The sequence below is a fragment of the Leiobunum rupestre genome, chromosome 7, assembly GCF_980474605.1.
Source record: "Leiobunum rupestre chromosome 7, qqLeiRupe1.1.hap1, whole genome shotgun sequence".
Lineage (NCBI taxonomy): Eukaryota > Metazoa > Arthropoda > Arachnida > Opiliones > Sclerosomatidae > Leiobunum > Leiobunum rupestre.
In genome coordinates, this window is record NC_143390.1 from 45181288 (window position 1) to 45198183 (window position 16896).

General features: G+C 39.4%; 2 protein-coding genes across 4 annotated transcripts in view; one reads left to right on the top strand and one right to left on the bottom strand.

The window, feature by feature from the left end:
* The first annotated feature begins 8466 nt into the window (after positions 1-8466).
* On the top strand, positions 8467-12502 carry fzr (fizzy and cell division cycle 20 related). 3 transcript variants are annotated; one of them, XM_090152915.1, is made up of 11 exons: positions 8467-8597; positions 8807-8918; positions 8999-9121; positions 9183-9311; positions 9956-10012; positions 10078-10179; positions 10245-10466; positions 10528-10752; positions 10821-11117; positions 11188-11292; positions 12091-12502. In XM_090152915.1, the coding sequence occupies exons 2-11, from the start codon at positions 8847-8849 to the stop codon at positions 12223-12225; spliced, it is 1467 nt and encodes a 488-aa protein (XP_090009041.1). In that variant the 5' UTR covers positions 8467-8597; positions 8807-8846; the 3' UTR covers positions 12226-12502. The 3 variants fall into 3 exon arrangements, with proteins under 3 accessions (XP_090009041.1, XP_090009042.1, XP_090009040.1); XM_090152916.1 differs by lacking the exons at positions 8467-8597; positions 12091-12502 and adding an exon at positions 11463-11520 and having other exon boundaries at positions 8658-8918; XM_090152914.1 differs by lacking the exon at positions 8467-8597 and having other exon boundaries at positions 8660-8918.
* Positions 12503-12658: 156 nt separating this feature from the next.
* Positions 12659-16896, bottom strand: part of LOC149936496 (uncharacterized) — a 39538-nt gene continuing 35300 nt past the window's right edge. Inside the window, exons 9-18 of the mRNA XM_090181044.1 lie at positions 16691-16894; positions 16429-16625; positions 16305-16366; positions 15951-16228; positions 15542-15887; positions 15189-15469; positions 14775-15105; positions 14449-14696; positions 14223-14368; positions 12659-14138 (exon numbers count right to left, since the gene is read on the bottom strand). Coding sequence (XP_090037170.1) covers positions 13653-14138; positions 14223-14368; positions 14449-14696; positions 14775-15105; positions 15189-15469; positions 15542-15887; positions 15951-16228; positions 16305-16366; positions 16429-16625; positions 16691-16894 — 2579 coding nt within the window. The 3' untranslated portion in view covers positions 12659-13652. The remainder of the gene's footprint in view (positions 14139-14222; positions 14369-14448; positions 14697-14774; positions 15106-15188; positions 15470-15541; positions 15888-15950; positions 16229-16304; positions 16367-16428; positions 16626-16690; positions 16895-16896) is intronic.

Here is a 16896-nt window from a genome sequence, read left to right on the forward strand (position 1 = left end):
GCGACCAAATGGTCGAGCTTAGAATGAGCAACCAAATGGGTGAGCGTCGTAAGAGCGACCAAATGGTTGAGCTTCGAATGAGTGATCAAATCGGCGAGCTTCAAATGAGCGACAAAATGGGCGAGCTTCGAATAAGCAACAAAATGGGCGAGCTTATAGTTACCTACCAAATGGGTGAGCTTATAGTGAACTTCCAAATTGGCGACCTTTGAATGAGCGACCAAATGGTCGAGCTTAGAATGAACAACCAAATGGGTGAGCGTCGTAAGAGCGATCAAATGGTCGAGCTTAGAATGAGCAACCAAATGGGTGAGCGTCGTAAGAGCGACCAAATGGTCGAGCTTACAATGAGCAACCAAATGGGTGAGCGTCGTAAGAGCGACCAAATGGTCGAGCTTAGAATGAGCAACCAAATGGGCGAGCTTATAGTTACCTACCAAATGGTGAGCTTATAGTGAACTTCCAAATTGGCGACCTTTGAATGAGCGACCAAATGGTCGAGCTTAGAATGAGCAACCAAATGGGTGAGCGTCGTAAGAGCGACCAAATGGTTGAGCTTCGAATTAGTGATCAAATCGGCGAGCTTCAAATGAGCGACAAAATGGGCGAATTTCGAATAAGCAACAAAATGGGCGAGCTTATAGTTACCTACCAAATGGGTGAGCTTATAGTGAACTTCCAAATTGGCGACCTTTGAATGAGCGACCAAATGGTCGAGCTTAGAATGAGCAACCAAATGGGTGAGCGTCGTAAGAGCGACCAAATGGTTGAGCTTCGAATGAGTGATCAAATCGGCGAGCTTTAAATGAGCGACAAAATGGGCGAGCTTATAGTTACCTACCAAATGGGTGAGCTTATAGTGAACTTCCAAATTGGCGACCTTTGAATGAGCGACCAAATGGTCGAGCTTAGAATGAACAACCAAATGGGTGAGCGTCGTAAGAGCGATCAAATGGTCGAGCTTAGAATGAGCAACCAAATGGGTGAGCGTCGTAAGAGCGACCAAATGGTCGAGCTTAGAATGAGCAACCAAATGGGCGAGCTTATAGTTACCTACCAAATGGTGAGCTTATAGTGAACTTCCAAATTGGCGACCTTTGAATGAGCGACCAAATGGTCGATCTTAGAATGAGCAACCAAATGGGTGAGCGTCGTAAGAGCGACCAAATGGTTGAGCTTCGAATGAGTGATCAAATCGGCGAGCTTCAAATGAGCGACAAAATGGGCGAATTTCGAATAAGCAACAAAATGGGCGAGCTTATAGTTACCTACCAAATGGGTGAGCTTATAGTGAACTTCCAAATTGGCGACCTTTGAATGAGCGACCAAATGGTCGAGCTTAGAATGAGCAACCAAATGGGTGAGCGTCGTAAGAGCGACCAAATGGTTGAGCTTCGAATGAGTGATCAAATCGGCGAGCTTTAAATGAGCGACAAAATGGGCGAGCTTATAGTTACCTACCAAATGGGTGAGCTTATAGTGAACTTCCAAATTGGCGACCTTTGAATGAGCGACCAAATGGTCGAGCTTAGAATGAGCAACCAGATGGGTGAGCGTCGTAAGAGCGACCAAATGGTTGAGCTTCGAATGAGTGATCAAATCGGCGAGCTTCAAATGAGCGACAAAATGGGCGAGCTTCGAATAAGCAACAAAATGGGCGAGCTTATAGTGACCTACCAAATGGGCGAGCGTCGAAAGACTGCCACATTGCGCGAATGTCAGCATAGCGGCACTATGGCCAAAATTACGACCCATGACAAAAAATGTCAATCGTCCAACAAGTGACCCATCGCCAACATAGAGACGAAATGGCCTAGAGTTACCAGATCCACCAGTTGGTCCCGCGTTGACTCTCGATAGTGAGACCAAACAGTCAAAACAACGAGAAAGGGGACTTATATAAAAGAAACGGAACAATAACTGAAGTACCATATAAATGAGAATAGAACATGCTATTTTAAAACTACTGCGAGATATTTTTTATATTCTTTGAACGAATATTTGATTGTTCGTACCACAAGTATAAGGTTTGGGTTAGATCAAGGAAAAATTATATTTCATTAAGAAATTTCAAAAAGTGATAGCTCAACTGGGTAATACCAACCGAAAGTAGACTAAATGTTATCAAATTGCGCATGTCAATAATAATTCTTTCAGATGAGTTTAACAATCGTTGTCTGGAATAACAAAGCAAATAGCATTTGGTATTAATTTGAAAAAAATGCTACATAGTAAACCGCTTACTTTTTTGAACATTGATATCTATTAGAATATTTTTTTATTATAATTGCTGCTTTAAGATAATTAATAATAATAATTTAGGCTTCTTCTAAGAATGGATATCTGCTTCAGCTCAAAGCTGATTTCCAAAAGGGTCCCTTTAAACTGCGTGAAACCTCGGTAAGTCTTATCAAGCATTTAAAATAACTTTAGAAAGGCTAACAACGGCTCTGATTAAACCGTGCGAATATGTGATTCCGGGGAAAAAATTGTTACTCCATTGATTTTTGGAGAGAAGCAAAATGACAAAGAAGCTGATAAGCTGTACGATAGTATACAACGAATACTATACTCATAAATTAATTTCTACGATCACCCGAAAAATATATTCATACACTTTATTCAAATATTGTTTATAAAAGTAAGGTAATTTTTCAATTATTAGCGATGGTGAGTTAGTAATTGGTGCCGGTTATCTACTAACTAACTAGGGTCAGAAGCGTAAATAAGGCCCCCCGTAAACGGGAGGGCCCCAGAGCTTCAGGGGTAGAGGTCGGCGGAACAAATAAATTAACCGCAAAAATTTCAATTAATCAATAAAATTAGTATTATTTGATTTATACGAATAAATTATACGATTACACAACGATATAACATGCAAAATTAATCATTTTTTTCGAATATTTCTGAATAATTCTCGGTTATGGATAAATATAAACAATCGTATAATTTCTTATTCAAACGCCGACCTCTATTCAGGGGCTCTGTAATTTCTTATCAAATTATATGCTAAATAACGGATAAAATCCCGAACATTGCTTTGAGGGGGCCTCGAAGTTCTTAGCTACGACATTGGTGAGTGTTATAGCAGCTTCTAGAAGTAAGTATATGGTTTCCTTGTTCTCAGCTCCTGTAAACAATCTAAAAGTTGTCAACTGGCTGATATCAATAATATTTGAACTAGAGAAGCCTTTAAATGTCAAAATAGTTTTTTGGGTAGAGTGTCATAGCAACTCAAAGAAACAGTGTAAAATTGCGATAAAACTGGGTTAAATTAAGTAATTCAACCCTTGCACACCTTCATCCGCATGCCCTATCACATCTATTATAAATTTAATATTTGAAATATAGTTAATACATCGGGGCGATTGTGTGTACTTAAATGTCCGTGACATCTTGTTAAGTATTATGTAAGCGTTAAAAACTGAGACCAGAATTGTGGGTCCTAAATAAAATCTATTTCAGCCTCACTTAAGTTAATTGAGAGTTTACCATGGGCAAAGATAATTTAAACTCGTACCCTAGATTCGAAATCACTCTCTCGCGCGTTGCCGATAGCGTTTACCCACTTCCCGCCGGAACTCAGAAAAAATTCGCTCCATGGTTTGCGCCTTACCGCAACCACGGCCAACTTCGATCACGCGCTGCCGCGCTTTATAGCGTGGCAGCGCATGATCGAACCGATGGAGCCCGATTTTTCTGAGGTCACGTGCCGGAAAAGGGTAAACGCTTCATAACAAAACCGTCAATGGGAAAGCTCTCAGTATTCGAATCTAGGGTACGAGTTTAAATTATCTTTGCTATGGGTTACAATATAAGATAAAAATAAGAGTCCTTTAAGGCTTCACTTTAATCTCATATTTGAAGACTTATTTTTTGGGACTTGAAAGATACTTAATTGAGAGTTGATTATGAGTTACAATATTATATTAAAATAAGACTTCACTTTGGGGAGACTAATTTTGGGGAACTTGAAAGAGGCTTATTTGAGGTTTGATTATGAATTACAATATTAGAAAAAATTAGAGTCCTTTAACGCTTCACTTTAATCTCATATTTGAAGACTTATATTTTGGGACTTAAAAAAAGAATCCACTATGAGTACTCAATAGGTACTTTTTTTTTTGGTTTGTTATTTGTCAGGGATTACAGTAATGCAAAAAGTTTTAACCGCAATTTATTATTTAAAAAGATATGATCAATTTATAATTGTTACTTGCCAGCAATTTTTACAACGGAAAATAGGAAAATACCACACAGTATTTTTACCAACCTTGGGAAAATTCGACATATTTCGAGATTTGTGTACGTGTTGAATGAGGTAAGACTGATGACGAGGACAATTCTTTAAATTCCTAGATTTTAATACTTTTTGGATAACGAAGGACTGATGACGAAAACGAAAAAGTCTGAAATGCAAAACAGTACTAACTTTTAAGGGTTGGGAATTTTACCCGTATTTCAACGCATTTTAGGCTTTTTTTAACCATACTATGTCATATTATATGTCTTCTGTGTGATGTTGACTTATACAACGTCGAATGTATTCTAAGTATTGGCGCGCGGCGCCTCCCCAACCCCATACTAAAACGCAACCTAGAGGACAGCACCAAGCCTGAGGCATCAAGTATCGTCAACCTGATATTAATCCAACTAACCTAATAACATAAATACTCAGTGACTCTTATGTGGTGTCCGGCTCATGTCGGCGTGGTGAGCAATGAAACGGCGGACGTCACCAGTCTTCCGCGCCCCTCCAAGGTTGACTTTTTACTCCCGGCTACGCTCTCCAAATTGAAATCTGCGTGCAGTAAAGTGGTTACCACTGCTTGGGGAGATTCCTGGCAGGCACGAGCCTCCTCATACGCGCTCAGGGAGGCTAAACCTAATCTTGGCTCTCGCCTGATTATGCAGCTTCAGCTTCCCAGGCGGGGCGACACTCTTTTGGCTAGTCTCGGCTGCGGACGCCTTCCCATGAAAGCGACCGTCTTCCGCTTTAATTTGTGTAACTCGGATTCTTGCTCTAAGTACGGGGTGGTAGATACCGTGGAGCACATCCTCGACGGTCTTCTTAGTACTCTCTGAACGGTGTGTTGAGACCATAGATATAGGAAACGTATATAAAGGTCTAGATAAAATATTTCAAAGGGAGTGAATACGGAGGTGACAGCTAGCAGAAACGCGTAATTTCTGCAGGCTATCCTTATAAGGCGCTATCTATCGGTTCGAAAGCTCGTGCTATCGTCGCGAGAGCCATTGTCTCCTGCTTAAAAATTATACTAAAAGTCACCAACAGATGGTGTCTAAAGACCACGGCCTGCGGAAAGGTCAAGCACTTTGTACTAAAATGCTAAGAGAGCTCGCGCTCTTGGTCACGTGCCTTCCTCGGTGTCTGCTAGGTGTCAATTCCGTATTTTATGTTAGGCTTAGACGCCCCGAAATTTATCTAGACCTTTATATACATTTCTTATATCTATGGTTGAGACATGGAGTTTCTCCATGGTTGAGAGCGGTCCACGTCGGATTTAACGAAGTGAATTCCGCCACTTGTGTTATACTTCGCAACGCTGTTCGGAATTGATAACTTTATTCTGACTATTATTTCTGTTTTTTTATGTTTTGTTTTTTGTTTTGTCGCGTATTTTATTCTTTCATTGCATTGTTCGCTATTAGTTTTTATTAATGTTCCTTTTTGTTTATTTTTGAATCTGTCATGCATGGTGTGAAGGCTTAATCCTACATACACCATAGACAGTTTGCCAGAATTTATAGCCTGGTGTAAATAGTAACAAAGACCACACCACGGGAGGTCTATCATTATAGTGGCTTACGCCCATAGAAAAAAAAAGGTAGACTAGAACCACTGCGCTATCCGGTATTTTCAAGGAAAACGGGCTAGCTAGAAGGCTTCCATGAGAGTGGAATCGCTACTAATCCACGCAGGAGTGCGCCATCTATTAAATAAAATTGAAACTTTATTTTTTTTAAATAGATGGCGTGCTCCCACAAAGAATACTGGCGATTCCACTCTCATGGCAGCCTTCTAACTCGTACATCTCACCACAATCTAATCGTGCTTCTAGTCTAATTTCTATTTCTTTGCTTACGCCAGCGTCCACAAGCCCGGACAGGTGACCAAGCCAGCATGGTATACCCTACTACTGATGATGGTCGCACCTTCGACGCAAGCCACTCAACCCAGCAGAAGGTGCAGCAATGGGACGACCAATCCACACTTCGCACATAGCAGTGAGATTAAGAGTGGATGCTATAGCAACTCCAGCCGACACCCTTCCTACGTAGGTAAAGAGTTACCCCCTTTAGAAAGAGCTCCTAAAGGGGAACGATGGGCACACAGTGGTCCACATAACCCGGCACAGCTGGCACCGGAGATCCCGGTGTGCCCCAAAAGGCCGGGAAACAGGACCACCACCGCCCAACAGCAGGCTACCCAATCCTCCGAGGTGACAAGTTTGCCTGGACCCTCTCCGTTAGCCTGAGCCGAAACTCAGTTTCCAGCTCATACCTGACCCAAGTCGGAGGTGGAGATAGGACCATTGGATCAGAGCTAACATCTCCCAGTGCGCCACCACCCTTATGGGTTACAAGAGCTGGACCCCGACTCCCGGTAAAGCTAACAGTAATTGCATACCGTAACTCGTTAAGCTGCTTCTCGACTCTGCTGGTACCTTCGCAAACGACAAGGCTATGCGTTTCTGTCCGGATAAATCAGTAATAATGAACTTCACGCGCGCAAAACATATATCAAGAGCATATTGTTCTGTGTAAGTCGTAGGACTTTTAGTAAACTAGTTGGTAAACACCTCCGGCAACAAATCAATAGTCATCTATTAGACTAACTTATGGTCCTATTTCGATCCTCGTTTAATATAATTGTTCATTGCCATGAGGGCCACCATTGCTCCTCTTTTTAGCCTCTTCCTCTAGTCTATAGGAAAGAGGCTGTTATTTTCGCTCCTGTTGTATGCGTTAGTGATGAAGGTGAAGGTGCATAATACAGTGGAAGCTATAGCTCCGTATAGGTCCCCGGGAATCGATGAATTATCTTAAACGGCACTCGATATAAATTTAATTCAGGCGTCATTCGATTAGTATTAGTTCTCTATATCTACCTATGCCAGTGCTCAGCCGTGGTTTTTAATCAAAGGGGGATATTTCGCCACCCCGATTGGAAGAAAGGTCCTCGGGAATCGACGAATTCTCTTCAACGGCACACGATATAAATTTATTTTGGGCGTCATTCGATTGGTATTAGTTATCTCTATCTACCTATTCCAGTGCTGAGCCGCGGTTTTAATCAAAGGGGTAAAATTAAGAGTGCTAGGAGGCTACTATTGTGGCTGTGCCATTTTGTTTTCTCTATTCCTTATATGCTGCAAACTTTGTATTATCTTTTTATTTCTTTAATAATCCTAAGTTTTTTCTCCTCATTACTAATTAACCTGCCTGTTTACATAAAAGTTTAATAATAGTAGTGAGCCCCCCTTATTCAAAAGGTACCTCCAGGAGTGGGAGCTGAACTGAACTGGAGCTAATTCCAAACACAATGAAATGAAAAAAATATATAAATGAGGAGTAGAACCTGTGTCGCTTTCACAAGCCGGTTAAACTATTACTATTTTTAAAGCATTGCTTTGGCGTTATAAATTTTCGATAAGTAATATTTCAATAGATGAGGCTTACGTTATTATTGGAAAAGATTTCAAACATATCCCTGAGATCTCCATGCCAAAATTAAATTTATATTCCCTTCACTATTTTCAAAGATAATTTAAACTCGTACCCTAGATTCGAAATCACTCTCTCGCGCGTTGCCGATAGCGTTTACCCACTTCCCGCCGGAACTCAGAAAAAATTCGCTCCATGGTTTGCGCCTTACCGCAACCACGGCCAACTTCGATCACGCGCTGCCGCGCTTTATAGCGTGGCAGCGCATGATCGAACCGATGGAGCCCGATTTTTCTGAGGTCACGTGCCGGAAAAGGGTAAACGCTTCATAAAAAAACCGTCAATGGGAAAGCTCTCAGTATTCGAATCTAGGGTACGAGTTTAAATTATCTTTGCTATTTTCTTTAATGAAACAATATGTTTGACGTCACATCTAGGTTAGCCCATTGAGTTGGGAATATTAATCTAGAGATCCAATCAAATCTGCTTCCCGCGAAACAAGTTTTTGAAAATTACTAATGGGTCGTCTCCTCTAAAATGACGAGAAAACGCTATCATATGACCCGTGGCGCCATCCATTATTTTTAAAAAGAAAATCTCTTTGCCGGAAAACGCGTCTTATTTGAAAGAACCATTAAGAGATAGACGGCGCCACGGGTAGAATGATAAAGTTTGCTCCTCATTTGGGAGCAGAAACTTGTTTCGCGAAATACTGAAATCCGACGTTTTGATTGGACCTCTAGATTATTATTCCCAACTCAATGGATTAGCCAACCACAAAGCTGGAACAGTGTTGTTTTTAAATTATTTAAAAAGAAAACATTTTCGAAGCATTATTTATCTGTATTTCATTTGCTTTAAATTGACAGAAGTACGTTATACTTTAACAAATTATCTATAAATAAATGGTGAGTTTTTTAATGTAAAATGTTTTAGGATAAAAATAAAATTGAGGTTATTCTGTAGCTGTGTGATGCTGATAAGCCTTGTTTTCTACCTCCCTCCCGCCCCTAGGATAACAAGGAAGCAAGCAGTTTTTAATCTAACGTATTCCCCCCTTCGGCCACGCGTTGGGAACTTTAAATTAGAAAATAAATGAGCAATTGATTTATTTTAGGGTTGTTGAAGTCCTCACAGCTTAAATTAACTATTTAATAATGATCAATCAAGACTATGAAAAACGTTTACTTAGGCAACAAAATGGACAATTAAGTCCCCCGAGCTCAATGGTATACTATTTATTTTATATTTTATTAAATATTCAGAGACTTGCTGTATTTTTAACCATACGTTTCATTTCTCTCTACAGCAGCAAGATTCGTTTATATACCCCACAACACCTGTTAGTTCCCCCAATAAAGAAAAATATGGTGATCGTTTTATTCCTAGTCGAGCTGGTGCTAATTGGCAGGTTAACTTTTCTATGATACAGGTAATTAATATTTTTCAATAATTAATTGCCTTTGTTACATTTGTATTATTTTAAATTTCAGGACAACTCTAAATCACCCCTGCAAACAAAGAAAGCCAAAGATGCTAGCTCAGATAGTGGGAAAGATGGTGTTGCTTACTCCTGTCTATTGAGAAATGAGCTCTTAGGAGCTAGCATAGAAGATGCTAAAGTATTAACATAAGTCTATAGTTATGTTCCTTAAGTGTGTCAGTTTTCAAAATAATTAGTAATAGCTTTGTGTGAAGTGATGTAGAATTGGTCATACCAAAAATTATAAGCGCCTCTAGTGAGAACTTAAAAACCAATTATAACGCACTGGTTATACGGCACTGCATGACTCCCTGCATGTGCTCACTATTACCAGAGATCCTGGCAGTTATAGAGATGTGAAACTCCGCCGAAAACCTGACAAAAAAAATGCAAGCATCAGCGCCGCCCTTCGGCCGGAAGGAAGCGCCCGTTTCAAGCCGAGAGACGCAAAAATTGTAAACAACGGTAACAATCCTAGGATCTCTGCGATTACTCCCCACGTACAGGCGTCGCTGCGATCGGCAAAAATTTGAAAAAAACTGATTTGCTTAGGGTATAGGGAGTTTCGCATCTCTATAACTGCCAGGATCTCTGCTATTACAATGAAGAGAAGGGCATGTATTTGATCTATTAAGTTCACCAAAAATGAATGATCAATTTGGAAATGGCTCTCAGCAAAAAAAATTCACAAGCGGAATACTGATACACTTATGTGAAAAATTTTAACTCATTTTCCTTGTGCAAAATCATTAATTTTAGGTAATTAATTTAAATTTTTTTCAGGAACAAAGTGAAGAGAAAAAGATATATTCTCCATCTGAAGGAAGAAATCTATTTCACGTAAATTTTACTAATAAAAATTAGCGTTTTAGATTTTAATATGTAACTTATTAATTTTCATGCAGTATCAAGTTCGACATAACACGAGCCTCAATGAGCCTTCATCACCATATTCCTTGTCCCCGGTCAGCAGCAAGAGTCAAAAACTCTTAAGATCACCCAGAAAAGTAATTCAATCCCTTTCTTTTAATTATAGCAGTTATAGAAATAACATTTTTTTATTTCATTTTAGGCAGCTCGAAAAATATCAAAAATACCTTTCAAAGTTTTGGATGCGCCAGAGCTCCAAGATGATTTTTACCTGAATTTAGTTGACTGGTCATCCACGAACGTGCTTAGCGTTGGCTTAGGCACTTGCGTTTATCTGTGGAGCGCATGTACTTCACAAGTTACTCGTCTATGTGATCTTTCATCAGATAGTGACTCAGTCACCTCAGTTTCATGGGCTGAAAGGGTATAGTGTTAAATTTAAATATATATTTTAACATTTGATTTAATTAAAAATTTAAATACAGGGTCACTTAGTAGCAGTTGGTACCCATAAAGGATATGTTCAAGTATGGGATGTAACCGTTAATAAAAGTATATCCGTTCTCGAGGGGCATTCAGCCAGAGTTGGTGCTCTAGCTTGGAATGGTGACATTTTATCATCGGGAAGCAGAGATAGGTTAATTTTACAAAGAGATGTTAGAACGCCTTGCGTCGTACCTGAGAGAAAATTGCAAGGGCACCGGCAAGAAGTAATAAACATTTTAAAGTTTATAGATTAAAATTACTCTTCTTTAAAATTAAAAATTTGCTGTCCTAGGTGTGCGGTTTGAAATGGTCCCCGGATAATCAGCATTTAGCCTCCGGAGGGAATGACAACAAACTTTTTGTGTGGAATCTCAGTAGTTTATCACCAGCTCAAACGTACATGGAACACGTAGCTGCTGTTAAAGCAATTGCATGGTCGCCTCATCATCACGGTTTGTTGGCCAGTGGAGGAGGAACCGCCGATAGATGCATCAGATTTTGGAATACTCTGACTGGTCAGCCCATGCAGTGTGTGGACACGGGCTCTCAAGTCTGTAATCTAGCCTGGTCGAAACACGCATCTGAGCTGGTAAGTTTGACAATTTTTCATTTTATTTTATTGTCTTTACAGTGTTCATATTTATTTTGTAAAATTATAGGTGAGCACACATGGATATTCTCAAAACCAAATTTTGGTTTGGAAATACCCATCTTTAACGCAAGTAGCCAAATTAACGGGCCATTCCTATAGGGTACTGTATTTGGTAAGTACAAAGTTAAATACTCAACTAGTGTAAAAGGCTGAGCAAGGTGTAGTTTTTTGGAAAACATATTACAATAAACTACAGCAAAAGCTATAAAATATTATATGTTTAGTATTAAAATTGCAGTCAGTATAATAATGCTACTTTTAAAATCAAAATATATATTACAGGGCTCACAGCTATTAGTCCTCAAAAATAATTAGGAGTTATTGGACAAAAATGAAAAAAATGATTGATTTTCGGAACAAATTAATGATTAATTAGACTTTTATATGCTTAAAATATTGAAATAAGAAAGTTCAATGCTGTTAAAGACATGGTCAAATAGGGCGTTAAAACTTAGTATAAGTTCTTTTTAATTGCAAATTTAGAGCAACTCCCCAGAAAAACTGGTTAATGCGATATAGGAGCAACAAACACAGCATGCCACACAAGAAGAACACAACCCGTCAAAAGTCGTGCATTTTCTTGTGTACCTTTTTCATTGGTTAGACGCTTTAGCGCCTGCTGCCGTCTGAAGGGGAAAATTCCTAAATTGTCTTCGACCTTTTCATAACATCGTAAAGGCTCGTCCAATGAAATTTGTACACAACACTGTGTTAGTGTTTTTAAAGGCTAGCTGCGTGCTCCTTGTGTTTGTTGCTCCTAGATGCGATAGTGTGACCGTGGCTTAAGACAGGTTATATAGGAAATTTTAAAGTCTCTGTTAGTTTTGATCATATTACAAAATAAATAACTTACTTGCTTGGTCATAAATTTGGATAGAATAAATTAAGTAGTGTTACTCTTTCAAATTAGGCGATGTCACCAGATGGTGAATCCATTGTGACTGGTGCCGGTGACGAAACTCTTCGTTTCTGGAATGTGTTTAGCAAAGCTCGATCCCAGAAAGAAGCAAAATCTGCCCTGAATCTTTTCACCAGTATCCGTTAAACAAACTTTTCCTATATTGACTATAGGAGACTACAACAATTTTTTTTTTCACTTAGATGGAAGATTTTTGGGTTTCTTTTTCTAATTAGACTTAAAAATGTCCATTAGAAGGGGAATCATATGTATCGTGTTTTTTATACAGGATATTGTATATTACAGAACGTGTAATCTAGAATTTAATCTTAAACTTTTCTCTGATATAAACGAAAGACTTCTTTTGTTACCAAAATTCGGTAAAATAAAAAAAATCACAGAAATAAAGCTTTTCTAAAATTTATGCTTATATTTGTTAATAAAGAATTCCTAACTGGGAGGGGAAGCCTAAATTAAGTTTATGAAAGTAATTCAAATAAGTACGATAATAAAATTTATTAACAAAAGTATGTTCAAACAAATACTTTTGCAATTTCTTGCAATAGCTTTAGTATCCCCGAAAAATATCTTTTTAAAAGGAATTTATACACTGGGTAAGAAATTAGAACTTATATGTCAATGCTAGAATACGTTATAAGAGGAATTACTTATTGCTATGTACACACTGGGCTACGGAAATGACTTTGTTTTAATACCCGTTTGTGGTAGTAAAACACCAAAAAGAGCAGCTAGTATTAATAATTAAACAAGGGAAATAACCCAAATTTCTTAAATCATTTTACAATAAAAAAAGGGAAAAAAATAATCAATGGCACTTAACGAAGGCTAACTTTAGGACGAAGGAAACTGAGCTAAAAATTACTATATATATATATTTACATTATTATCATGTTATTGAATGTAGTTCAGTTTCCTAAATTTCAGTATATTGTCCTATATTGACATACCACTTGCAAAGTTTGAAAATTGCAGTGTAATTCTACGAGTAACTCCTTTTCACAACGTTTTAATGACATCAACTATGGTAGCTAATAGTAATTATTGTGTATTTTAATAACCAAAAGTTATTTAAATATAAAATAATTACTAACAATGTTATAGCTATTTGAAAAGTTATTCAGGGGCTAAGAACATTTATCATTTCATTACAAACTAGAGATTTATATTGTGAAATAAACTAAACTTGATTTCAATTATTTTTAAACTTTTTTAGCTGTTAAAAATTTTAAACCATGCAATTTAAAACTGAAAACATCTATTTAAAATTGAGCATAACGGAATCCATAAAATTATGGCATAAAACGTCCCATTCACACACACGCTTTCTACTCCCAAATAAATTTTCCGCGCTTTTTTTGGTAGTTTCAATGGGAGCCATTTTTAAACCATTATTAATGTTTGATTTTGGTTCGCGTTTATAATAAATTTGAATAATACACTGTAATACCTTTAGACTCTGGTATTAAGGGGTAGATTTTCATGATGTTTGGACCCCAAATAGTCCGAGTGCACGGCCTCAATATCGCGTTGAAATTGTTCCACTTAAATCGTCTTTATTTGTTATTGGTAAACTCTGGATTATTGTAGTCCACATAGACCCTAACTACTTCTCCCGAGTATCTCCTCTGGTGAGGCATAAAGTAAAAATCGGGAGTCAACTCCAACTCCGGTTTTCGGTTCGCCGCCCGAGCTGACCTATCATGAGTAGCGTACGCATTCGAATATCCGGAGAAATTGGACATTCCATCGCTTCTTTTGGACCCTCGTTCGAACGTGGCACTGGGCGGATAACCATTCAACGGCGGCATTGGCCGCCCGTGATGGTGTGATTTGTGGCCGTTGCTTTTTCCGTTTGTATGGGATCCCTCTGATGCGCCGTTTGAAAGAGCTTTGGCTGAACCATTTCCGTTGGGTACCGAGCTCACCGAATGCTTACTTGGCTTACCATCTTCGTCCCTCATTGCAAAATTCTCGTAACTGTAATTGCTACTCGCGGTAGCAGAGTAGTCTTTCCAGTGAGAGTTTGCGATAAGTTTCTCCTAAATTTGAAAGATCATTTAAGTTTTTGGCGGCATATCCTCTGATTCGCGCCACTCGTCACGATGGTCTACAAATTTTCTTACCTTGTTAACCACATTTTTCCGCATGACTCGATCCCTATGAATCATGCAACTGGCTTGAATCAGAACTAAAAGACCCAAAGCGCAAACTCCTCCGATTATTATGTATATCTTGATTTGTTCGTCGGTCAATCCCGCTGTTTTTATTTCTAAAGGAAACACCGAAAAATATTGGTATCTTTAGAACTTTCTAATAAGTAATTCACAAAGGTAAATATTATTCGCTTACCATCTTCGATTGGTATTTCGTTGGATACGCCTTCGTTACCGGAAATTGAGGATACGACCAAGTAACCAGGATCAACGGGGATATTTCCAATCTTGCCACTTCCGACGGTGTCGTTCAAAGTGTCCTTGATCATTTTTTCCATTTGCTGGTTAACCAAGTCCAATTCTCTTCCGTCTTTGACGGGAATGTCAGGATCGATCATGACGATGTTTATATTGGCGAAGACCGTACTTGGATCTTTAGCTGGTCTGGAAACGCAATAAAGTGGTTCAAAATAATAAAAAAGGATCTTGTATAGCGCTTAACCAAATAAATCAAGAACTAACCTAGTAAGCTCGATTCCGCGTATTCCTTTGTAGCCATCAAGTTGACTAAGAGCGGCGTTAACGTCTTCGGCCAATTTCTTACGAATCTTCTGGTAATCTCTAGTACTTTCAACAGACTCTTTAACTTTAGCTAGTTTGAGCCGCACTTGGAATTCCGCTTCAGGTAGCAACGGAGGAGGTAAGGTGGTCGTAGTTGTTGGTGGTCTCGTTCTCGTTGGAGTTGATGGATAGCGCCTTACGGGTGGTGTCGTGTCACCTGCCGGTTGTTCGGCAACAGGTAGTGTTGGCGATGGGCCAGGAGCTGGTTCAGGTTCTGGTTCGGAAGAAGGTGCTAGTTCAATAGCGAAATATAAAAAAATTTCATTTATCAAGCAATGACTTCTAGAAATTTAAATTGGAAGCGCCAAATAATACCTTTGGGCTGGCAACTTCGAACGCAAATTTTTTCTTCGGAAACCATGGGTGTCGCTTCGTGTCTCCTTATTTTCTTATTTACCGCGTTGAAAACGCCGCCTTTGATGGGATAGACCATGTAGAGACATTCGGCGTCGGTGAAATGGAGATCTCCGTTGAAATCACCGGTGTTGCGTTTCCGGACGAAGGACAAGGTGGTAATACCGTCTTCTTTCTTTCCCGTTCGATTGACGATGTTTTGGGCCGAATCAAGTGACGGCGCCGAGTAACTTTCCAACCACCTTCATTCCGATTCCCATATTAGTTACAGAAAAGAATGTTTCTATGTAATCGGCAATTCAGAATCGACTTACGTGTCCATGATGAAAGGACGTCCATTCTCGTCCACCCATCCCAGTATGGCGTCCGTCTCAACCATGGCTTTATTTTTCGAAAACCCGATACCCGTCCACTTGTTGAAGTTACTGGAGCTAATAGTGAATTTAATAGCGTCATACTTGTCAACGTATTCCCAATTGGCACTGTAGACGCAAGCAGTCGCGAAACATCCGGCCGGGTGTTTGAATTCGCCCTTGCAATAGGTTTTGTAATCCGGCTCGGGTTCGGCTTCAGCTTTGGGGTGAGGTTCCGGTGATCCTTTGGGATGAGGCTCCGGTTCTCCTTTCGGGTGCGGTTCTGGTTCTGGAGCACCTTTTTCGCCTAAACAACAAAATTGTCTAATTATTCGTTCCGCAATTTAGGGGTATGTTTTGACCTACTTACCAGGTTTACAAGAACGAACGCAAATCTTTTGGGAAGAAATCTTCGGGGTTTCGATATGAATGCCGATTCGTTTACTGACGGCGTTGTAGGAGCCTCCGGTGACGGGGAAGAAGAAATGCAAGCAATCGGTGTCGGTAAAGTGAAGATCTTGATCAAAATCCGCATTCAGACGTCGTCGGACGAATCTTAGCGTCGTGACTCCGTTCTGTCTCTCGCCCGAAATATTGTACACATCTTGACTAGCATCGAGTGTAGGAGCGGTGTATCCGCTTATGAAACTAAGAAATAGAAGGTTTGCTTTTAAAATGTTGTAAAAATTATAAATTGTATAATTTGTAGAAAACTATTCCATACGTATCGTAAACAGCGATTCTTCCGGTGGGATCAACCCAACCAATAACAGCATCACTACCAGCCTAAGAAATGTATATAGTTATAGACAAGAAATTCAACAGCCCCCATAAATAGATAAAAGTACCATTCTTTCGTCTTTGGAAAAGGCTATTCCAGTCCATCGGTCAGCGTGTTTCGATTGGACTATGAAGGATATTTCATCGGTTTTCTCAATAAATCTCCAAGTTGCCGAATAAACGCAATCGGCCCCGGAACAAGAAGGAGGGTAGTAAAATGCTCCCGTGCAAGGAGAAATTTCATTGCGCACTTTCATCGGATCTTCTGCATTTTGCGTTAATTTTAAGTTTTGATACTTAGAGATTCATTATCGTAAATGTACGGCTTACCGTAAAAGTTGAGGGTCAACTTTCCTCTTTGACTTCCGTGCCCGTGGTATTTTAGTTCGTCAGGCCGATAAAAATCGGGTATTTTAGCTTTACCGGCTTCGAGACCCGTTGTGGGACGATGGAAATATTTTCCTGGTTCCTGTCCTCGGGCCCAAATCAGATGCATGGGACCGTCCACGATGCTGTGGTCCGTTAGTTCCGTCGCT